Source organism: Lagenorhynchus albirostris, chromosome 3 (genome assembly GCF_949774975.1).
Source record: "Lagenorhynchus albirostris chromosome 3, mLagAlb1.1, whole genome shotgun sequence".
Lineage (NCBI taxonomy): Eukaryota > Metazoa > Chordata > Mammalia > Artiodactyla > Delphinidae > Lagenorhynchus > Lagenorhynchus albirostris.
The window spans coordinates 18,083,304-18,108,887 of record NC_083097.1 but is presented as its reverse complement, the minus strand read 5'-3'; the positions used below and the strand labels follow the sequence as shown (position 1 = coordinate 18,108,887).

General features: G+C 34.9%; 1 protein-coding gene across 2 annotated transcripts in view; it reads left to right on the top strand.

The window, feature by feature from the left end:
- CDH12 (cadherin 12) overlaps positions 1–24,561 on the top strand; it is a 270,731-nt gene extending 246,170 nt beyond the window's left edge. For both annotated transcript variants that reach the window (XM_060146002.1, XM_060146001.1), the window contains 4 exons: positions 12,873–12,994; positions 16,565–16,682; positions 20,728–20,979; positions 23,878–24,561. In XM_060146002.1, the coding sequence (XP_060001985.1) occupies positions 12,873–12,994; positions 16,565–16,682; positions 20,728–20,979; positions 23,878–24,377 (992 nt within the window). In that variant the 3' untranslated portion in view covers positions 24,378–24,561. The remainder of the gene's footprint in view (positions 1–12,872; positions 12,995–16,564; positions 16,683–20,727; positions 20,980–23,877) is intronic.
- Positions 24,562–25,584: the final 1,023 nt, after the last annotated feature.

Sequence of the window (25,584 nt, the reverse complement as noted above, 5' to 3'; positions counted from 1 at the left end):
CACCCAGTGGTAGAACTTACAGCTTCTTAATTCCAGGTCCCCTTGTGTAGCAGACGGCTTTCTTTGATGAATTAATAGCATGAGTTCTCAACTCCAGCTTTCTGTTTTGTCCACTAGACCCTGAGGAAATTCATATACCCTGGTCATGCTGAACAGGTACATTACAGCCTGCTCCTCTACCATATGCTTTCTCTGTCATGCTGTCTCCTTTCAAATCTGCCCTCCTTGCTCTGTTAGGTTCTGAGAGCTGATCATCCAGTCAGCTGCCTGAGAAGACATTCTATCAGGAGAGCAGAACCAAATGCCAGTCCCCCAGTTCTCTTTAACTTGTTTTCCTGAAGTTTCCTTTCATGCTAGGCATCTTTCTTCTCTCCCATATCACAGTTACATATGTTATTCATCATTCTTTTCATGCTTTCGGTTATTTCAACTCTGAATTATTTCCTTCATCCATAACACTGAGGAAAGCTTAACTATAATATAGTTAGAAAATAAACTTTAGTATTCTAAGATCTTTGACAAATAGAGTAAAAATGAGATGTCTAAGTTATGGGTTATAAGACCTCTATCGACTATATTATAGTCACTCTCAATTAACTTGGATATAGTAAGTGATAACTGACCAGAGGTAGACTATTCAAAAAATTTCTATTTATCAAAAATGTATTGCCCATAATAGAATATTTTTCATTAGAAAACTATCTTGTGCGACCTACCCTTTCTATTAATGCACATGCAAAACGTGCATATTTTTAGAAGGAGGAGTATTAGGTCCAGTATCTTAACTCAAGATGAAAGTCTGCAGCTAGTTATTCACTCTGTACTGTAACTCTAAAAGGTCTTTTTCTCCCCAGCAGCTACTATAGCTACCAAAACCATCATCATGGTGTGAGGGCACCCATCATAGCAGGTCTGCTACCTGCAGTCAGAGCCTGAGCTCCAAACATTTGGAAAATGGCAGAGGAGTATGCATTCATACAGTGCAAGCAAGTGTCATTGATCCTTAAAAGCTTAGATTTTTCAAACTTAGAAAACTGTATTTTGTTAATTATTAATATAATGAGGGCACATGCTGGCTCCTCTCTGACCTGCTGGATGTAGTTTTTACCTAAATCCAAATTAGGAAACCCCGTTGTGTGGATTCTCATAATTTATGTTGGCTCTCACTTGGACATATGCAGAACTGAGACTTAGACTCATAATCCATACATACACACAATGTAAAAGGGCTGCCAAGCTAATATTTCTAAGATATCTACCCCTCGTCTATTCCACTGTCTATTCAAAGACTACTGTGTGGAATTTAGAACCCTCAAGGAAGTCTGGTAGGATGAACACTATACACCTCCATGAAAAAGAAAGAGGCTAAGTATATATCACATGGTAATTAAAGATTCTGCAATAAGAATAGATTATTGTGGGTCTTATTTTGTTTCAGTTCACAGAGTTTGAAAGTAAACTTTATTTATATTTTAATACATAAGGCTGCTTTCAATGATCAAATTAACCAGCCTCAGCAGGAAACTCTCATTATGGTGAATGACTGAGAAATAAATAGCCCACACTTGCCCTGCCAAGTGGAACATAATTGTTTAAGTGTAACTTACTGCAGATTGAACTAGCAAATGTTTTGGCCCTGACCCTTCTATAAAAACTCTCAGGTGAAATGAAATGGTACAATGATTGAACAACTTCCAATTAATTAAAAAGCAGTCATTAATCAGTGTTGCTATAGTCCAAGGTCCAAATAGTTTTATTAGACTACTAATAATTCTTTTATGCATTATTGTTTTGCTGTTTTTATACTAGTCTTGAGAATTAAAAAAATGCAAGCCCCCCAAAATCACTTCATTCAAATTATCATAAACTTCCAATAGGCAAATGTTTCTAATTTCTTTTTTGTTTTGGTGTTATTATAACACATATCATTAGACAACGATAACTACATTAAAGCCTTAGAACTTTTATATAATTATAAAATAAATGGATGATACCAAAGACAATTCTTCTTTTCTTGGTCATTTTAATTATCCAGATGACAATAGATTGTTTCTATTGTGAAAGAGTTCAAAAATCAGTGGTAGACTTACTGCACGCTATATTTGGGGAAAATGTTATGTGTAAGTATACCATTATGAGTTAGGATTAAATTGTTGAGTAACTTTTAAGGTTATGTAGCATTAGAGCTACTTTGCTTTAGCTTCTTTTTACTTCAACATAATGTATGTAGTATCATCTTCATATATACAGAAAATCAAACTGAGATTATTGTCTATAATTTAGGCTCAACATAACTTCATCTAATTTTTTATAAATTGTATAGAACATTATTTACATGAAAAGTGTTAATGGTTGTGGGTCAAAACTAAGACTGAAGTCTGTTCTTAAGGACAGTTTAGGAATAGAAACTGACCCCCAAAATTATTTTAGTTAGTTATAACTATGCAAATTATGCTGAATTCCAGGGACTTCAGACTTAAATGCACTCTCATATAGCCTCCAAGGGAAAGTTGCAAAAGGTTTATATTGACCAAACTGTGGTCATTAAGTAATGAAGGATTTAAACAAAAATAAATAGGTTTTTTGGTAGAATTTTTTAAAGGGTTTCTTCTGCCTGTGTGCCAAATAGTTAGCCATGAAATGGTGTTCTCAGACCAAATGAGAAGAAAGTACCTAATGTTTCTATAATAATTGTAAGTGATAATATTATAAATTAGTAAACCAAACTATTATAGTAGCTTTATATACATTCACTCAATTTATTACTGTCTACATTGTAAGAGTGAAGAAATAGAGGCTAAGATTTATTTCCATTTGTCACACAGCAAATGATGACCAAGCTAAGACAGGAGCCCAGGACTCACACTCCAAAACACAATTTCACAGGGACACATATTCACCTCCTTAGGCTTCATTTTTAAATAAGTTAAGAGTAAAATTAGTCAAGGTGATTTTTACATACATAGATAATTAAAGTAAACTATAGTAAAAATTTTTATGTACATTTGCATTGTACATATAATTAAGCTGAAATTATTGTTAGCCTTGGCATCTATCTATCTATCTATCCACCTACATTTAAGCTCGTTGGACTGCTTACCTATTAGAAATCTATAGTGTATTTGCATTTTAGAAATAAAATACAGACTCAAAGTATGAGAATAGGGAGATATGTGTGCAATATTATGTGTGCGCCAGGGTTGTAGGTAGGTAGATTGCTATCTCTATCCAATAAGTGGTAATTACTAGATAAGACTCAAGCTACAAGAGTTCCTAATGATTTTATTGTGAAGGATCCTTTTTGATAATTTCCCTGTATATGGAAAGATTTTTGCCTACCGACACTATATGGCCTCCTCTCTGCTGGCTGCCCTTAGCGGCAATGCCTTTGCCAAGGACATAAAGAAGATCCCGGTCAGTGTGGGCATCAAGGAGGTGGATGACAGCCTGGTTCAGCAAGGTCACCTGTGAGCTGAAAGGAAAAAACCCTGAAGATATCAGTCACTGCTCAGGGTTTCAGCCATCTGGCCAGCGTGCCCATCTCCGGGGGGCAGATCTGCAGCTCTTGCTGCTGCTTCAGCCTTGGCATCAGCAGAGAAAAAAGACGGGAAGAAGAAGGAGTTGCAGGAGTCAGATGACTCCCTGGATTAATCTTGTTGAAGTAGAGTTCTGCTCCCCTGCAAAAGTGATAAGATGTCATTTCTGACATCAGCGGTATCGCTGATCCCCCATTCTGTTTAGTAGAAGCAAGTCACTAGATCCAGACCACACTTAAGGGCAAAGAATTACATGGAGGTAACTCATGTGGGTATCTGGAAGTGGGGATTCTTGGGAGCCATTTGAGAAAGTTGCCTACCTGATGTGTTTCTTGACAACTAGACAAGTCTTTCAAAAAGTGAAGAAAGTTTAGAGACCATATTAACTACTAGGCCTGAAAATTTTGTGAAAAAGACAACAATCTGGTTGAATTCATAAGTATGCAACCAAAATGCAAAGTGCTGTAAGAGAAAAAATAATTAAAATAATTATTTTTGAAGACATAAGCACAGTATGTCACACAGGAATTATCATTTGAGCTGAGTCTTTAAAAGATGAAGAAGATACTGAAAAGGAGGAAAGGAGGGTATTCTAGGTTGAGGAAACATCTTAAGCAAAGGCAGAGAGGTATTAAAGCTCATGTCCAGATGAGAAATTACAAGTAAGGCGGTGCAATTTGTGCCCAGAATGAGTAGGGAAGGCTAAAGAAAATGCATTCAGAAAGAGAGCCTGAGATCTCCTCTCTATTCTCATATAGAATATAGTATTGTTAGGTACAGTCACCATACTGTACAGTACATCCCTAGGACTTATTTATTTTATAACTGGAAGTCTGTACACTTTGATCACATTTACTTTTTGCACACCTCGCACCCCTGCTTCAGGCAACCATTTCAAGATCAATACAAATATCAGATCATTGTGTTGTACACCTAAATTAATATAATGTTGTATGTCAATTATATCTCCATTTTTAAGAAAGAAAGAAAAGAAAGGAAGCCTGAGGCCTTATCAAACAGAGCCTTAAATACCACATGGAGAAATTACAAAATTTTTTAAGCGGGTTTTTGAGCCCATCCTCATTTCTGCTGTTTCTACTATATGTCCCTAGCTCAACCTATGTCCAAAAAGACATATATCACTTCTCCAACTTTCCCCATCTGGTGAGTCTGGAAGGTAGTTATGCAAGGGACCTGCATTCCTGTAAACCAGCACTGGCTGGGTTACATTGTATCCATCTGGGTGACCGAGGTTAACCTCATCAGGATCAAGAGACAAGAGTGAGTCTGGATTCTCTGCAGTGTTTGAGCCGCAGACATTTCTTTCTAATTTGGCCAGTCTTTTTTCAAAAGGACACTGTAAGTCATATGCACATTTGAGAATAGGCATGCAGGTTGGTCCTTTCTTTTTTACTACTGTTCTTCAACTTCTTAATTGTTACCTGAATCAGTATCACCTGGGACAGTATTCCTGGACCCCATTCAAGACATACTGAATCAGAATTTCTGGGATTATTGCCAAGAAATCTCCATTTTAAACAAGATACCTAGGTCATCTAATGGATACTGATGTTGGAACCAGTGTGCTAAATTCTCTAAATATTAGCATGGATTTGTGGAAATAAAACAGCTTAATGTTACTATGAAGACATGTACATACTCAGAGAGTGTAGTTGACTTCTGGGGACTAAATAAAACCATTTGTTTCAATTATGGATTGAAGACATTATTTTTTCCTATTTTTTCTCAAATAATTGCCTTTCTCTTACACTTCATGAATATGTTACTTTGCATGTATGAGTCTAGGTAGTTTATGTACTATTTAATATTTCCCTTTTTTTTCCCTGAGTAACTATATGAAACTATCAATATTTTGTATTCTCAAAGAAAGGTATCTTTGATTTATACTAGTATTGGCAACAATTTACTAGTACTTATAATGCAGAAAAGTAACACATACTTTGAAGAAAGAAGCACTTATAAATATTCAACCATTTTATAAAGCCTTCAATGTGTTGTATACATGGAAATAATAATCATTAACACCACTATAGTCATGGACTTAATTTAGAAATGATACCATTTTTCTCACTATTATATGATGTGTCAATATAATAGAATCCAAGTTTGTTGTTATAGTTTATATTTTATTTTAAACTTTCAACTGCTTATGGGTATACTACCATAATCAAACTATTTAGGAGTAGTTTAAACCAGTAAAATTGCTCTATCAAAATCACATACAAAACAATGTCAGGCTTTTTTTTTCCTTAATTAGTATCTGATTTTTCTCCAGAAATTAAAACCACTTGATGAGCTTTTCACCTAATGGTTGAAATTTGGATAAAAATTATATTTTAGGTATGTACAGAAAATTTTAACATCACATATCAAAATTGGAATTTAAAAATAAGAAACATTTTTACATTGAAAATGTTATTTTATTGACCTCATGGACTATATTGTATTTCATCTATTTGTATAGGGATCCTCTCAGATGTGAACTTCTTAGTATCAGGGACTTTATCTTATACCTCATTGATGCCTATGGTTTATTATACTCTCTGGAACACATAGATATGTACATAGTTAATGAATAAATTGTGAGTAGCTTTATAGGCATCCCATCCTGCTGATTTGGGCCTTGGAGTTCCTGGTAAGTTGCTTCTTCTCAGCCTCTGTGCTCACCCGGAGTATGTTGGGCATGATGTGGCTGGAATGGACTGGACGCTGGAACAGGCTTAATGAAGTCCAGAGGGAAGACCTGTCAGCCCTTCTGCTAAGGCACCAGCACCCCAGGCAGTGGGCCTGTGTGCAGGGGAGCAGGATATCAAAGACCCACGCGGCCTCTGGCTTGACCACACCTTGTCCATGCAGATGCCACCGGCAACGACTGGCTGTCCAAGGTTCAGGCTTTGAAGTGGGGCCAGGAGCTCCCAGGCAGGGGCTGACTTAGGCTGAGACTCCTGGGAGTAGCTGTGATCTCCATCTGCCGATGATGGGGAAAGGGAGCTCCAGAAACTGCCAGCAACCTCCTGGGACTTGTTAGTCAGTCCCCCCAGGCCAGTCTCCGTGTCCCAGAAGACCCCAACCCATTCCCAACCCATAGCCACAGAGGGCAGGTAGGTGGGCTCAGAGGCCCTGCGAGTCAGGACAGGGTGACATGTGGTTCCAAAGGGTGGTGACGCCATTCCAGGAGGCCTGGGGACTGTGGGAGCTGATAGCTGCCTCAGTCTCCTTGGAAGTAGAAGCCTTGCTGGAAGTGCGGACCAGGAACCAAGTGGGAGTTCCACCCCCAGCAGCAGACCCCTGGGGCAAAGTTCCTGCGTGGCCCCTGGAAATGAATGCTGTTCCTGACACAACAGCCGATGTGCCCTGAGGAGCCCATTGCAGCTGCAGCCCCATAGGTAGAACCCTTCTTTCCTTTTAATATATATTTTAATATTTCTTATCACTAGGGATTTTTTATCTATTGCTGCATAACAAATTACAATGGAGTTTCTCTGGGTCAGGAATTCTTTTTTTTAAAAAAAATAAATTTATTTATTTTATTTTTATTTATTTCTGGCTGCGTTGGGTCTTTGTTGCTGCACGCGGGCTTTCTCTAGTTGTGGTGAGCGGGGGCTACCCTTCATGGCGGTGCACAGGCTTCTCATTGTAGTGGTTTCTCTTGTTGCGGAGCACGGGCTCTAGGGCATGCGGGCTTCAGTAGTTGTGGCACACGGGCTCAGTAGTCGTGACTCGCAGGCTCGAGAGTGCAGGCTCAGTAGTTGTGGCGCACGGGCTTAGTTTCTCCGCAGCATGTGGGATCTTCCCGGACCAAGTCTCGAACCCATGTCCCCTGCGTTGGCAGGAAGATTCTTAACTACTGTGCCACCAGGGAAGCTCTGGGTCAGGAATTCTAAAAGAATTCATCTTAATATCTGCCCCAGGAAGTCTGGAAGACTTGACAGCTGGGGGCTGGAATCTTCAGAAAGCTCTTGTACTTCAGAAACCCAAAGGCACTGAAACATTTTACTTTCTGCAGCTAATTAAACTCCAAGTAAGGAGTGATGCCAGTCTTCTTTTCTTATCAATGAAGCATAATATAATTGAGGTTCAGTCATGTTGTTGTAGCACGTATCACTGTTTTGTTCCTTTTTATTGTTGAAGAATTTTATTGTATGGATATGCCACGGTTTATCTATTCACCAAAAGATAGACATTAGAATTGTTCCCAGTTTGGGACTATATGCATAATATTTCCATGCACATATTCACATATACAGGCTTTTTGTAGACATTCATTTCATTCTCTTGGGGAGAGACCTAGGAGTGGAGTTGTTGGCTTATAAGTTCATGTTTAAGGTTTAAAGAAAATTCCAATGTATTTTCCAAAATGACTATACAACTCTGTATTTCTGCCAGTGATCCTTTCCATCAGCAATCCATTTTATTTCTCTCAGCTATGATTTGTGAATTTCAGTTTGTAAGTCCTACCTTTATTTTGCTAAATTTATTCCTAAATATTTTATTATCTTTGATTCTATTGTGAATTGAATTTTTCTCAGTTCTATGTCAGTTTCTTCTTTGCTAGTATATTAGGTATAAAATGGCCTTTTTTTATATTGCTGTCTTATCCCACAGCCTTAATATACTTGATTTAATCTATAAGTGTTTTGTGGATTCTTTAGGGTTTCCTCCATACAGGGTCTTGTCATTTTTTGATAAAAAATACTTTTTCTTTTCAATCTGAATACTTTTTAAATTTTTATTTTTATTTGTTTGCACTGGATAAATCCTTTAGTGCAATGGTCAATATGTGGTCAGAGCAGACATTCTTGCCATGTGCTCAATATTAAAGAGAAAGTATTTAGCCTTTTACCACTGAGTATGATACTGGCTACGGTTTTCTTATAGATGGACTATGTCAGGTTGAAGATATTGCCTTCTATTCATTATTTGTTGAGAATTTTTTATAAAATCATGAATGGATAAATTTTTTCAAATGCTAATGCTGAGTCTATTGAGATGGCTATGTGATTTTTTTGTTCTTTCTTCTGTTAATATGATATATCACATTGGCTATTATTAGATGTTAAACTAACCTTTCATCCATAGGATAAATGCTATTTAGTCATTATACATTAGTTTTCTAATAAGCTTCTGGCATCAACTTGCTAATATTTTGTTAAGGAATTTTTGTACCTGTGTTCATGAGTGATATTAGTCCATGCTTTTTTTTTTTTAATTATTAATTAATTAATTAATTTTTGCTGTGTTGGGTCTTCGTTTCTGTGCGAGGGCTTTCTCTAGTTGTGGCAAGCAGGGGCCACTCTTCATCGTGGTGCTCAGGCCTCTCACTATTGAGGCCTCTCTTGTTGCGGAGCACAGGCTCCAGATGCGCAGGCTCAGTAGCTGTGGCTCACGGGCCTAGTTGCTCCATGGCATGTGGGATCTTCCCAGACCAGGGCTCGAACCCGTGTCCCCTGCATTAGCAGGCAGATTCTCAACCACTGCGCCACCAGGGAAGCCCCATGCTTTGGTTTTTTACTGATGTTTTAAATTGACTTTTGGCGTTAAGAAACAACGAATAAGCTGGTGTTTTCTCCTCTATTTTCTGAAAGGGTTTGCAAAGAATTGATATTATGTGGTCTATAAGTAGTTGATAGACTTTCTCAGTGAAGCCATGAAGGCATGACTTTTTCTTGATGGGGAAATTTTTAATTACAGCTTAATTGTTTCCACTTGTTTTAGGTCTATTAAGATTTTCTCTTTAATTTTGGGGTCAGTATGACAATTTATGTCTTCCTAGGAATTTGTCCAGTTCATCTATGTCAACTAAATTTTTGACATAAATTTATAATATTATTTTATAATATGTATTTCACTTATGGTATTTCACTACTCCTTTATTATTGATTTTCATAATTTGACCTTAATTTTTTTTATTTTCTTAGTTTAAGCCATGCTTTAAAATACTACTAATAAGGCAGTTCTAACTCAAATTGACTCAAAAAGTTATGGGATCTGATTGAGATATCACCAAGGATAAAGAAAGAAGATCTAACAAAACATTCTTGAAGCCATGAGGGACAAAAATAGAATTAGTTATCGATTATTTATCTGAGCCCAAAATTATTAATAAGCTAGTTATTCAATATAAGCAACATGGGTCAGTGATAATTGGAGTTTAAATGGCTTGACTACTAAGAACACAGCAATTAATTGTGTAAGATTTTGGTTATTTAATATTTCAAAGTTCATAATTGAATTTACTTTCTAAGTATTCAATGATAGCTAGTTTCTAATTTGGCAAAGATTCAGATAATAATGCTCATGCCAAATCAAGTTTAAACAAATTTCGTCATTGCTCTTTCAAAGATTAGATGAGTCAGAAAGGAAATAAGTCATTAATTTTTCACATAATTTAATGAATTATAAATGAAAACATATATATATATATTACTCTAATAAATGTATTACTTTGTGAAAAGATCAATGCTTGCTTGAGTATAGTAGTTCTCAAACAGAAAAGTTACTATGTACCCAGACAGATTTACAAATATAAGGTGACATTTTTAAACATTTAACTATAAAAAGTTTTACAAATATGCAGTAGAAGAGAGAATTATATAATGAAACCCATAAACCCATCACTCATTTTCAACAGTATGAATAACTTGTCTTTGTTGTTATTATAGTTTTTCCTCTATTCTTGTTTGGACATTTTACTTTGTAATTTCCACAGTGATGACTAGTGACATTTAAAATTCAGTATTTCTACAAATCCTACAGTGCACAGGAAAATCTCACACAACAAAATATTTGTCTTAGCTAAAATACCAAAAGCACACCTTTGAGAAACACTTTTAATAATAAGATGTTACAATACTGATCATATTTTGAGCCATAGTACTCATTGGGACAGATGTTCAAATCTATATTGCAGGAGGATAAATATTTAAAACTACCAAAAGGGAATTTTTCAAGGGTAAAAATAAGCTTGAATTAATAACATATTTATACATTATAAAATTAAATCTGTACTATAAACATAATTTTGAGAGAAGTCTTGCCCCATCCTCACACTAACTTAAAATAAAACTATAATCCTGAGGGGGAAAAAAACACTTTCTTCTTCATATGTCCTTGGGACTTGTAAATTATGTACCAAGTAAAATAGGAAGTAGAGGCTGATTTGTACATTGTACAGAAGTTGAATAGGTTAATATATAATAGAGTTTAAGAGCATGGACTTGAAACTAGAACACTTGGATTCAAAACCCATCTTACCACTTTTAACTTGGAATTTTTGGAAGAGTTACATTCCCCCTCCGTTCTTCAGAGTTCCATATACAATAAGGGATAATAATGGTCTTTATATTAGAGTTGCCTGTGAAACCTAAATGAGCTTACCTGTGAAATGTGTCTTAGAATATGGGTACATTATAAGTATTATGAAGTATTAGGCATTGATTTTGCTGTAGTTTTTGAGAATTTATAGTTTGTTTAGGAAAATGAACCAAATTTAACCAAATTGTTGATTTTATCTGTATTTTATGATATATGAGTACTTAATATCAATAACAGAAGATGAGCTAGATCATCTCCACAAATTACAGTTGGTGATAAGAGTAATGATAATTTACCAAAACTAATCTAACATTCTGTAGAACACTCATTTAATACAACAAACTAAAAAACTTATGAATTAGCACATATTAATATCACGAGTTGAAGAAAGATTAAATAACTTGTGAAAACTGAACCAAACCTTTTCTACCAGATAAGATTGTGCCATGTAACCAATATTAATTTTTGAATAAATAGATATTTTTTGCATCCTTCTCCAAGATTACCAATACACCTTCTATAAACAAAACCCATATTACAAAATATACCATTTATCTTCCCTTTATGTTATCTGTGCCTGAACTGGTACACAATGTTGGATTTCACTGTGTCATATATGAATATGTGAACATTTCTTAAGCTATGGCTGATGGTGCATTTTATTTTTTTAGATAAATTTTAGCACAGCAGAATATTGTAGGCTTGTCAGAATCAGTCATGTGGTGAGATTTGTATTCATTCTTCAAAAGCATCCAGATAGAGATCTGTAAGAATCCTAACATTATGAATCTTCAGTGGCACTGCAGATGAAGAATCTAACACAATAACCAATCATTTAAAAAGGTCTGGTGGAATGAACGTAATATTTGGATTTCCATAGTCCTGGGTTTGAATATTAACTCCGCATCCCTCAAGATGGGTGACTTTGGACAAGATCCTTTGAAAATTTGGGGCACTTTATCCATCTGTATAACTTCATTAGGTAAAATAAATAAGTTGAAAGATGTGCATTATGTTATGCCTTATTAGTTTAATTATTTCTGGTCTTCTTCAGCAAATGACAGAGAGGCCGGTAATATATCACAGGCTGGGGCTAAAAATTGTGACGGAATTTTGGCAGAGATAATTTTTCAAACTAATTTTTTTGATATTTCAAGAAGGAAAGGCTGTTTATTCTTTCCTTTCTTATCACCAGCAAGTAATTTCAGGGTGCATCTTAGTTTTCCACAATCTATCTCTTACTTTTACTTCCTTAAATTTATTTTAATTTTCGTCTATGCAAAGCAATCTCTCCTTCATTCTTGGAGTTTATCATCCTTTTTTGGAGGAATCATTTTGAGAGAGTTATTTAAATATGTAGATGATACTACCCAATAAAATTATAGACACAACATGGAAAAACATATGTTTTATCCAGTGAAAAATATCACTATTAGTGAAGACTGATCCTGTGAACTAATCCTGGTATAATGGCTACACTTGTGATGAAATACCAGCTAAATGTTTGACCTTAACTTTGGTGTTGATTTTCAGGGATAAATACTGGTATAGTGCAAAGCTGGTGCTCTGACAGCGTGACATTGATAGCGCCAGCATTCATCTTTTTTTATAATTAAAAAAAATATTTTTTACTGGAGTATATTTGATTAACAATGTTGTGTTAGTTTCAGGTGTACAGTAAAGTGATTCAGTTATACATATACATGTATCTATTCTTTTTCAAATTTTTTTCCCATTTAGATTATTACAGGATATTGAGCAGAGGTCCCTGTGCTATACAGTAGGTCCTTGTTGGTTATCTGTTTTAAATATAGCATTGTCTGCTTGTAAATCCATCTTATCATCATTTATATTTGGCACACTGCCTCAGCTTCCCGTAAAGAAAAGGTCATTTGGATTCCATATGAATGCTGATTTTTAAAAATGTTATTGCTGTTTACTATAAGAGCAATAACTGATCAGATTTTGTAATCCTCTTTTCTGCTTTTATATTTTTAACAGGTAACCCATTATTAACCAGCAGAGTCAACATATTAATTAATGTCCTAGATGTCAATGAATTTCCTCCAGAAATATCTGTGCCATATGAGACAGCTGTGTGTGAAAATGCCAAACCGGGACAGGTATCTTATCAATATTGTTAATTAAGAGTGTATAAACACCCACTATATGCATGTGTTCTAGGTTATATGACCTTGCATGAATATACACATATGGATCTTATGTCTTCATAAAAGAAACCATAAAAGATAGTAAATTCTTTTGAATTAATGGTATATTTTGGATGTGGAGTTAATACCACAGGGGATAAAGTGATGATGGCCTAGTGAATATTCTTTGTATAACTAAAAGTTCTAGGATTGCAGATTCTGCTGTTTTCCATTTGTATACTGTGGAATTTCTAAAGACCTTGTGACTATAAATCCAGGAAGCAAGAAACTTTAGACTACATTCTTCTATAGTATTTCTTGCTTTGCTCACATGCTTTTATGAAGGGTGCATAAAAATTCTTAAGCCCTTGAAAAATGGAAAGCTTTCTCTGGTGGCCTTGAGTAGAGCATCTAGGTTATTCAAAATGTCTGAATTACATTTTCTTTTTAAGTATTGCTATGGAGGGAGGTTCTAGTGGGGAGAGGATATGAGGAAGGACCATATAGTTGATAAACGTTATCATCAAAATCCTAGAGTTTATGTGGATCATGGTGGGTAGCTAGCTTTTTTCTACACTATTATAAATGAATGAGTGAATATATAATATGATATGATATAATATAATGTAATATAACATAATATAATATAATAGGAACCAGGCATGAGCAAATGCTAAGAGTGTGATATGAAACAAGAATATAATTAATCCAATATTGTATACCTAGGTTCCAAAAGAAAAACACATCAGTATGCTTTGCTTTGCTGTCTATTTCAATTACCTTTAAATAGCATAACTACTCATTTAAGTAAATTTGAAGTTTTAATTCTTACTTGAAGAAATATCTCAATATTTAAAATGGTATCTTTATTGAAAAAGTTCCTTTTATAATATCTAGTATTTGTTTCAATTTGAATGTTTTCTACTGCTTCATGGAATATTTGTCCCATAGTTCTAACCCTGTGATGTTCACTAGCCTTATAGGTATTAAATTAATATTAAATAAAAGTTAAAGTATATGTTCTCATTCACACATGCCCCATTTCAAGTGCTCAGTAGCTGTATGAGATGGGTGGCTACCGTCTTTATCAGTATAGATGTAGAGTATTTCCATCAGTACAGAAACTTCTAGTGGACTGTGCTTCTCTATTACTGCTTTTGATAATTTGGGGAAAGTATTAACTTTATTACAGTATGACTTAGTCATATTTTACCAAGTGATAAATTTGAATCATTAATTTTGAATAGACACAGAAATACATTTTTTTAAAGTTTTAATGCTTTATCACTTTAAATGCATACAAAATTTACATGGGGTAAACCCAGTGCCTGATTTATTGTCTGAAATAGTAAATACTACATAAATAAATAACCTGAAGTGGTTATTTGCAGAGTTATAAGAGGTTTACCAAAATTCTACAACTTAGCTATTCTCCACTTTTCAGAGCCTTCTACTGCCACCCCAAAAATCCAATCCATTATTTTTAGGTAATTTAGGAACATTAATGATTTCACAGCAATCAGAATTTTGTAATGCACTAAGTGAAAGCCTTTTGGAAATAGAACTCTATTTAATGCTTCTATGTTTCTCCAGTAAATTAAAGAGTTTAAAAAATTGGGAATAGTAGAAGTTATTAGAGATAACTTGATTTTCTTATATTTAGACAAAGTGGTAAGGAATCTGTGGGGACATTGGAAGCTCTTTTTTTGGGCATTCTGCATCTTATTTACATACAAAACATAACCCTGAAATGTCTGAAATGTAGTATATGAGCATTTCCTGCTTTTGACCCCAGCCATCCTGACCCTTGTCTAGAAACTATGCATAGGAACTATCTATCTCTTCTGGACTATAATTGAATATGCATGCATATATATATGTACGTATGGCTTATTTATTTATCTATCTATCTATCTGTCTATCTATCTTCAAAAGAAGTAAGAGAAAAGAAAGATGATGCTATATAAATCAATAGTGATTTATATGATGAACCAATGAAGTATGGGAGTTGTTTTACTTAGGGCAATAACTCTCAAGTGTCAATTACAGATAAGTACCAGTTTATACCAAAAATTTCATCTCTGTATGCTGTTTTAAAGGATGTTTCTTCATTGTAAAGTTATGTTCTTGATAAGTTTTGATGTTAATTTAGTAAATAATTGTGCTAGTTGATAGCAAAGGCAAAACAAAACAGAACTTCACAAATTAATTCCCAAAAATTTAAAGAAATTTTAGAGGTGAGATATAGTAATCTGAGCACATGTGAAGGAAAGTTGAAGTTTTACAGGGTCTGTATGGTAATTATTTGACTAAATTGCCATATTCAGCCTTCGGTGTTGAATCCATGACAATTCTAAAGACTAAATAGATCCTGTGTGACTGATTTACACTAAAATAGGGAACTGAATTTCTCATTAGAGGACCTATTGTCAAAATACAAACTACTAGTACTGCACTAGACACTCGAAGCCCCAGTGTATACATTTGTGTGTTCCTGTGTGTTTCTGTGTGTGCCTACGAGCACACACAGCTATATGGGAAGGTAGATCATAGTCATAAGACTGGGTTTCAACCATGGAATAAAAACAAAAAGGGGTAAATAACTGACATGTTTAATGGCATCAATCTAAGAGTACAGGATGCAGGCTTTGCCCGCTGGGAGCAGAATGTCATACTTGAAATCTAAGGTCTTCCTCTGGCAAATTCAAACTTAGTCTAAGAGTGTGGTCACCTGAGCAGCACACTGCTTTTATCCTCTATGTCACACACTTCCTGAAATTCTTCCTGATGCAAAACCATTGGATATGTTAATAAATAAATACCTCAAAGCCATTCTGATTTGCTTACATATATAGTGAATTATCAGTTTCATAGTTTGGCCCTTGGAAGTTAACCTCCAAATTCTTAAGGGCATCTCACTGAAGTATCAGAATTTTAACTACTTAAATTACACACTTATGGGAACAATTTAGGAAAAATTTTGAAACAAGGTTAGTCGTACTTACTTCTTAAGAAAAAAAATTCTATGAAAACACAATTTGTATCTTATCCACTGGGGGAAAAGAAACATAACAACAAAAACAGATCTACATCCTGTGTATCTCTTTCTCATCATTTTACTTAGTTATGAAAATAAAACTCATTCTCACAAACATAATGATACTAAAATTTTGCTTTGCAAGGACTTTTAAATAATCAGGTTAGAAAGCATTTATTTCATGTAATTTAAAATGCAAGCAAGTACATTTTAATTTTATTTTGCTTATTAGTGAGAATTTTCAACGGCATTAACCTTTTTAGTTATGTAGATATCGATTTGGAATTAGCCCATACCCTATACTTGTACCTGATATTATTAAACTGTAAATATTTAGCTACTTGTTTATAAAAAATATTTGTAAATAATTGGCTTACTGATATGAATTCGAAAAATATCATTTCTGTTTACTTGCATGTTTCATTAAATAAACTTATTAGCCTGATGTGTAGAGTTCCCTTTGAAACTGATGACTGATTTCAAGTCTCATCTCAACTTTGTTTCAGATAATTCAGATAGTCAGCGCTGCAGACCGAGATCTTTCACCTGCTGGGCAGCAATTCTCCTTTAAATTATCACCTGAAGCTGCCATCAAACCAAATTTTACAGTTCGTGACTTCAGAAGTAAGTTTAACCACATAAAAATTTACCTTTTATCATGCAACTTTGTAAAAGGACACAAAAGTAGAAATCCATGCTCTTCCTAAAAGCACTCAAGCTCATAAAATATAGAAATGCATATATAAGAAATACAAAATTTTATGGCTAGCAGTAAACTAAATGTTAACCTATATAGACTATATCTAATGAGGCAAATTACTTCCATTTATAATGTGGACATTCCCTTAATGAGTCAAACAAACAATAGGCTATCTGGGAAATTGAATACTTTTCATGTTTTAAATATATCATTTGTTCTACATGCACTGTTTGTACATACAAGTAACTGTTTTATTTGAATAACACATGGTATGGCACAGGTCAAGAATACAGGCTTTGTAATGAGAATGATATAGGTTTTCACTCCCACTGCATTACTACTTAATGGCAGATTATCGATATATTAAATTATACTAAAGAATTTCAACCGCATAGTTAAAATAAACCTCATGGTTCATTTATTAAATACAATAATGTATGCAAATCCTTTAACACAATGCCTAAAACCTATTACCTTTAAGGTAATTTTAGCTACCACCTCTGCCATCATAACTACACTTACATTTCTGCCACCACTGCCATCACTATCACTAATACTAATATTATCACGTCTGCTGCTACTAAAATCTACAAAAATATAAAGGACACTGGATTAGATATAATAAGGCTAAGTACTGATCAGTTGTTCTGACTTTATTTGTTCTGTGACTTTAGATATTTTATCTCTTCTAAGTTTCTGTAGACATAATATCGGGAATAAAAACTCCTGAGTTCATAATATTGGGTAGAAAAAAGCTAATTCTTGCTAGATTCTATGCTTATGGAACAAATGAGCACGTGATAAGATGGATGATATAATGATGATGATTGATAGGAATCAAAGGATGCTTTGAGAAAGTTAAAGTTAGTTTTCTTCAAATACTTGGGGGAAGGAAATTAGAGTCACAGAAGGAAATTCAATAAGATTTGCGTCATCAAATAACGTAATGTGAGGAACGGCTGGGAATGAAATAAGGTCCCAATTATGAAAGGCCTAATAGGTAGGGATACTACATGTTTTATCATGGAAACTGGAGTATGTTTGAGAATAGCAGTGGACAGTGTTTGTCATTTTAATTAGAGCAGCACAACTAAAACAGGGCTGTCCAAGTCAAACTGAACCATAGGTCAACCTGTCTATAAGTCATTTAAAAAGTGTATAACTTAAATCCAATGACCTGAGAAGTCTTTGAAAGGTTTACACAAGAGTTTAACATATTCAGATTTGCACTTTAGCAAGTCAGTCTAGATGCAGTGTGGAAAAGACAATAGAAGGATACAAGACTATTTCTGGTACTATTGTAGAAAATGGATGAGAGAGTCTTGGATTAGGATAATCCAATGGATTAAGGTAATGGCTGTGAGGATAGAGGTGAGTGGTTGGAGATAGAATACATAGAGCTTCATTCTAGATCTCTTAGATTCCATATATAAATATGATGAAGAAGAAAACTAAGAAGACTTCTAGATCATTGGCTTGGGTAACTAAGTAGATGGTCACATCATTCAGGAACAAAAGTATTGACTATTTTCCACCATTTTATCTTTGCTGGAGAATCTATATATGATTAATCATAATAATATGAATCAGATCATCTTGCCTCAAAGTATAGTATTTTTTCATGATCTGAACATGTATTTGCCACTCATGCCATTTACCATATCCCCTGTTTTATCTTGATATATTTTAAGTGTAACTGTAAGTTTTTTTGTTTAAATGGATAGACACTTTTTTTCACCTTTCTTTTTTTTGTGAGAACATTTAAGTTCTATTCTTTCAGCAAATTTCAGTTATAATGTACAGTGTTATCAATTACAGTAACCATGCTATATGTCAGATCCTCAGACTTTATTCATCTTATAGCTGATAGTTTGTATCCTTTTACCAACCTCTCCCTATTTCTCCCACCCCCAGCCCCTGGCAACCATTTTTCTACTTTCTATTTCTATGAGTTCTGCTTTTTTTTTTTTTCTTACATTCTGCATATAAGTGTTACCATGCAGTATTTGTCTTTGTCTGGTCTATTTCACTAGCATAATACCCTCCAGGTTCATCCATGTAGTCACAAATGGCAGGGTTTCCTTCTTTCTTATGGCTGAATAATATTCCATTGTGTGTATATACAATATATATCGCATTTTCTTTATCTGTCAATTGATGGAAACCATTTTATGGGTGAAAATGAGGTTTAATATGTCTTTTTTCTTCCCACCACGGACAGCATAATGAACTCTATATGGTCACATATCAATAATAATACTGGGTTAAAAATAAATCTTTAAAAAAGGGGAGACTGCCTTTTGACATAACATGTTCAAGAATATCAAACCCCTAGCTCCCTAAGTGCAAATACACCAGAGACTCTGACTTCCTATTTCTATTAATCACTTTCACCCAGGTTTCAGGCTTTAATCCTTGACGGTTCCTTTCCCCAGACTCAAGTATACAACCATCAATGGCTGAAGATTTCAATATTGATTCAACTAGTCCCCATTTTTCTATTTCTACTGTCAACACAAGTGCCTGACACCACTGACTCTTACTGGGAATATTATAATAGACATTTGGCAGGTTTATATTTTGTTTCTCAATTTAAAAATATCCTCTGTGTAATGAAAAATAGATATTCCCCTGCCAAATTCTATCTTATCACATAAAGTTTTCTCAGTTTTGTGCTTCCTACTGAAATGGGTATAGAGAAGGTGCCTAATTTTTCATTGTTGAAATTATAATCTACAAATAGAATGAATGGAATATTGATATAGTAACATTTTTCTGACATACTTGTATTTTAATGAGTACTATATCTTTCTAAAATTATTTTACCTGATTCCAAAGTAGGTATCATGTATGGCTACAATGGACTAAATGTTAGTACATTTCTAAAAAACAGCAAAATGCTTCTGGGAGTGACTTCAATAGACTCAAAAAATGAAATAGTGTTATGAATAAAACAAAAATTCCACTTTTATGTACAGAAATAAAAGAAGATGGGGCTTCCCTGGTGGTGCAGTGGTTGAGAGTCCGCCTGTCAATGCAGGGGATATGGGTTCGTGCCCTGGTCTGGGTCCCACATGCCGCGGAGCGGCTGGGCCCGTGAGCCATGGCCGCTGAGCCTGCGCGTCCGGAGCCTGTGCTACGCAACGGGAGAGGCCACAACAGTGAGAGGCCCGCGTACCGCAAAAAAAAAAAAAAGAGAAGAACAAGTGCATGCAAAATAACACTTTCAATAGAAATATTAGTAGAACTAATATAAAATTTTAAATTCTTATTGCCTTGGATTATTCCAAGTAAATATTGTATCGTTAATTATATCAAAATGATTTAATTTTGTGATTATATTAAAGTGATGATTATTATAATTCATGATATTTAAAAATTTTAATGACTCGATGTTTTTCACACATTTTATTTTCCTTTCCATGTTTCTTATGCTGTTTTGCAAAAGTGAAAAAAAATATATATATTCATATATATATGTATTATAGATATGGATTAGGGAAAAATAAAAAATCAAGCTTTATCTGAAATATTATATTGATATTTGTCAATTTTAAAGAACAGGTTCTTAGGTAAGATGTTAGACTGATTCATCCTTTGTAATCTTGGTTCTTCTAATCATGTAAGGAAACATCCACTGAAGTATTTTTTCTCTGTGAGATTTTGATGTCAGAAAAAAATAGTCTGTCAACACAACATACTCTTGTCTTGTAAACCATTTTCTATTCTTTCTGAATAGAAAATTTAATTCGTACACCAGACAAGATTAATGTTTCTTCTTTTCCTAAGGATTGCTTTGAATACATTTGATTACATTTTGGCAGCTTTCATAATGATAAAAGAAAGAATTAAAATATGGATGTTTTTTACTGATTCAAGAAGAGCTTCCTACTGTTTAACAGATACCAACTTGAAGATTTCAAGTGATACTCATGGTAACCATCTTATCATAAATGTCATGTTTTGTAGACAACACAGCTGGCATTGAAACCCGAAGAAATGGATACAGCCGCAGGCAGCAAGAGTTGTATTTCCTCCCGGTTGTAATAGAAGACAGCAGCTATCCTGTCCAGAGCAGCACAAACACAATGACTATTCGAGTTTGTAGATGTGATTCTGATGGTACCATCCTGTCTTGTAACGTGGAAGCAATTTTTCTTCCTGTAGGACTTAGCACCGGGGCTTTGATTGCAATCCTACTGTGCATTGTTATACTCTTAGGTTGGTTTCAATATTAATCACATATTCTCCCTCTCTCTCTCTCTACCCCTCCCTTATTTGTGTATCTCACTCCTTATTTTACCATGTAAATCAGTTTTTTCTTCATTGAGATGCTACATCTGGTTAGAAGGAAGACTATCTATCTATACTGAATTATGTAATTATTATTAAAGTTAATTATATTATGAGTATTAATTTTCTATTTTATTCCATATGGAAGTATACCAATAGAAATAAATCAATAACATCATCAAAAATATAAAAGTATGTTCAAGCCCTAGAGAATTTTCAAGTAATAACAATTTGTGACACTTGCTGCGATGAACTTTTCTATGACAAATATCTCATTTGCAGCAACGGTTTTAAATTCATTTTTTACAGCCTAGTAATTATTGCTGCCTAATAAAGTGTTGTATAACCTTTAAAATTATACTAGATGAACAGTAGTTGTCAAATAACAGTTTGATAAAGAAAGAAAGAAAGGCGAAAGAACAGGAAAGAAGTAGAAGGTAAAAGCACCTCCAAATTTTTTTTCTGTCTAAAGTGCTGGCCAGACACAATTCTTATTCCACTTTTCTCAGATCTCCTCACATCAAAAACTCTAACCATTCCCACTAGAACAGAACAGAACACAGTGAAATATCAAGAAGTGCAACAAAGGGAAAGGATTGAAGTAAATGTATTCTGTAACATCTCTGTGAGAATAAAAACCTACTTTAGGGGCTTCCCTCTTCCATCAACTCTGTCCAGCTGACTATATTTCATTTATTCATTCGCTGCCAGATTCACAAAAGCAAAGAGAGATTTTCTATTTTTCTAAGCATTCCTTTAAATTAAAATTGCAACAGAAGTACAGTTGGGCACTGTGGGATCAGCTTCTATATTCATGTTTATTATTTAACCAAAATATTCTGACAAACGTACATACCTACCTTTATCTCTAGGCTAGAAAATATAATTTTAAAAATGTACCAGGGTGTAAAGCATGGTACAAGGTATTATATACTAATTTGTGAAGAACATTCTCTGAGTCAGAAGCTCATTTTGGTTTGGAGTGTAAAGTTCTAGTCCAATTTGCATGATGCGGATATTAATTCCATGCAAATAACCTTGATGTGTAGAACAAAGTATTCTTTATGTCCTTAAAATTTAGAATTATAAATCATATCTGACATCTGTTCGTGCTGATGATGTAAACCCCTTTAAAAGGGAAGATGCAAAATAGTGTTCTCACACTGAAGTTGATCAAAATCAATTAGGTGTTTAACTTCAAAACAAGCGTTTCTTTTTCATACTCTTGTCTAGGGGCTGTCTGAGTCCCAGAGGATTTCCATATCCACCTAGGCATGATTTGGTACATTCTGGATGCTCGTCTTTGTCCTCTTTGGCCCTCTTACAGAGTAACAATTCATGTTGCTTAGGTTAGCATTATCACATACTGTCATCTGCCACTCATTCATCCAGATATTTACCAAGTGTCCACCCTGCTCCTAGCTGTGAATTGCTAGTACACAGCTGGGAATGTTGACACTCTTAGTCTTGCTGTGGGGTCTGCTTACAAATCCATCTATTCTTTGATCTCCTTAGCCAGTCTCATACTCCTTTAGATCTTCCAGCAGATTCTTAGCCATTTTTATGTCTTTTTTTAGGGTGAGAATCTTGCGGTGCTTAGGAACTTCTATTTGGCCCTCAAGCACATCTAACTAGTCTCTTTCTCAGCCATAGATACTCTAAAGCCATTTTATAAATATGCAGGTTTCTCTGTGAGGTTTACAGTCTCTCACACACTCTCTGGGTGAACAAACAATAGTGCTTTTAGTTCTGAGATTTGCCTAAAGCCTGGAAGGAGTGCAGAGTGCTAAACATCTCTGCAAGGCCCGTTGTACAGAAGCTCTTCCTATATCTCCTCTGTCTTCCTCCTTAATTTTGGAAGAAGAGGGAATAAATGGGCTTTTGTCATCATGCAGTCTCCTACTTTCTAATCCTATGACAAGAGTCTTCCTTCCAGACCCTGTTATGGTAAACTAAACACTTTGGCTTTCAATCTATTGCCACCACTATGGAGGAGAGGGGAGTATTATACCAGGCAAAGTTGAGCACTGACTGCATGGTGTGAATCTGTGCTTATTTACTCCCAGAAAAAAAATAAACACTATTGATGTAATGATGGCTGTGAGTTAATGGGGAACAAAGCTATTCAATAATGAGGGTCTATAAATTAAGTATTTCAAAATATTATCTTGCTTCAAGAAGGTAACCTGAATACTAGACATTTGGTTTGGAAACTATCTCAATATGGTAGGACACATAAATGTAAATAATTTGTGGTCTTAGTTGACATAATTTGAAAAGCTAAGGCCCTTATATTCTATATTCTTTCTCTCTCTCTTTCTTGTTTATTGCATTTAAAAGTGATTGTCACATGATTTGTGTTTATTGCATTATAAATACAGTAATGTTAACAACTGAGAAATATAGGTATGGATAATATCTAAGTGTTAGCTATGGGCAAACAATATTCAAGTTTTATTATTTCAATACTATGCAGTTCTCTGTATGATTGAAACAAGCATTCTTTTCTTTCTTTTTAAATTTTGTAACTCACACTTTTTACCTGACACAGATATTTAAATACAATACATGTTAAATATAAGGCTACAATGGTTTGATTTTGTGAATAACTTTGCTGTGGTTACATATTAGCTACAATTCCAGAATGAAATTGAATTTAAACAATGAAAAAAAGTCAACATAGATATGATCCTTATAGATTACAGTATGTTTACTTTGAAAGTAATAGGATACCATTAAAAACACTCAGCCAGCCCTGATCAATTTTATTTTTTATGGATAGATGGACTGACATATTTTCATATTGCAATCTTTGTCTTGTTCTAGCCATAGTTGTGCTGTATGTAGCTCTGCGAAGGCAGAAGAAGAAAGACACCCTGATGACCTCTAAAGAAGACATCAGAGACAATGTTATCCATTATGATGATGAAGGAGGCGGGGAGGAAGACACCCAGGCTTTCGACATTGGTGCTCTGAGAAACCCAAAGGTGATTGAAGATAACAAAATTCGCAGGGATATAAAACCAGACTCTCTCTGTTTGCCTCGTCAGAGACCACCAGTGGAAGATAATGCAGACATAAGGGATTTCATTAATCAAAGGCTACAGGAAAATGATATGGACCCCACCGCCCCACCATACGACTCATTGGCGACATATGCCTATGAAGGCAATGGATCAGTAGCCGACTCTCTTAGCTCCATAGAATCTCTGACCATGGAAGCAGACCAGGACTACACCTATCTAACAGACTGGGGACCGCACTTTAAAGTCTTGGCAGACATGTTTGGTGAAGAAGAGAGTTATAAAACTGATAAAGTCACTTAGGGGAGAAGCAAAGGCTAAAACACAACCAACAAAAGAAATTTAAGAGAAAGGAACATAAATAGACATCACGCTTCTACACACACACCACACACACACACACACACAAACACACATACCGGGCTTTCTAGGACAAGATTCCTTTGATTATTTGGTTTCTAGCAAGTTGCTATATTTATCATATTGTCAGTTTGGGTTTATTCTGCCAACACAAGGTAATTCCTAAAATGTGTACTTGCTTGGTTTTGTTTTGTTATTTTGGAAACACACTGAGACAAGCTCAGGCCTATTAAATACAATTTACTGACGTGACAACCTAGAACGAAGATAGCTATGTGGCATCACGGTGGAAGAGTGTTAGATTTTTCTTAATTCCACTAAAGTGCCTATTGAGACTCTCATCATTTAAAGTCGTGTAGAGTACACTCTGCTGTGATGGCATTGCGGGATTCAGACACAGAGGACATAAAACAAAGACACTGTCTTTATGTCAAGGAGCAATAGCAACACGCAGACTTCTCATTCCTTTTAAGGAAAAAAGAAGAATACTTTCTGGACTCCATCTTCTTATAATTAAAATGCTCTTTTTTTTCTTTTTTAAACTGTATGCCAAAACTCATTTGTTTTTCCTACCCTCTGAGAAAAGTGAAATAAATGTGATAATATCAAATTCAATATGTAAGTTCCAAATTTTAAAAGCAATGTTTGATCTTAATATTGGTTCCTATTAAAGGTGTTCATGAAAATATTCATTGTTTTCCAAAGAAATAAAATTTTTAAAAAGAAAATTTAAAAAAATCCTCTTTATAAAGAGAGGTCTCAGGGCTGAAACTCCACATTAAAATAAATATTAGTTTTGTTTTAATATTGTGCCAGGGTGTGGAAGGGTGGAAGGTTGGTTTTAAACAAATCACCAGATCATTGCAGTCTTCAGTCATAGATAAAATTTAAGTTGTGTTTTGTTTGTTTGTTTGTTTGTTTTTGCGGTACGCGGGCCTCTCACTGTTGTGGCCTCTCCCGTTGCGGAGCACAGGCTCCAGACGCGCAGGCTCAGCGGCCGTGGCTCACGGGCCCAGCCGCTCCACGGCATGTGGGATCCTCCCGGAGTGGGGCACGAACCAGTGTCCCCTGCACCGGCAGGCGGACTCTCAACCACTGCGCCACCAGGGAAGCCCTAAGTTGTGTTTTTATGAAACATTTTTTTTGGGAA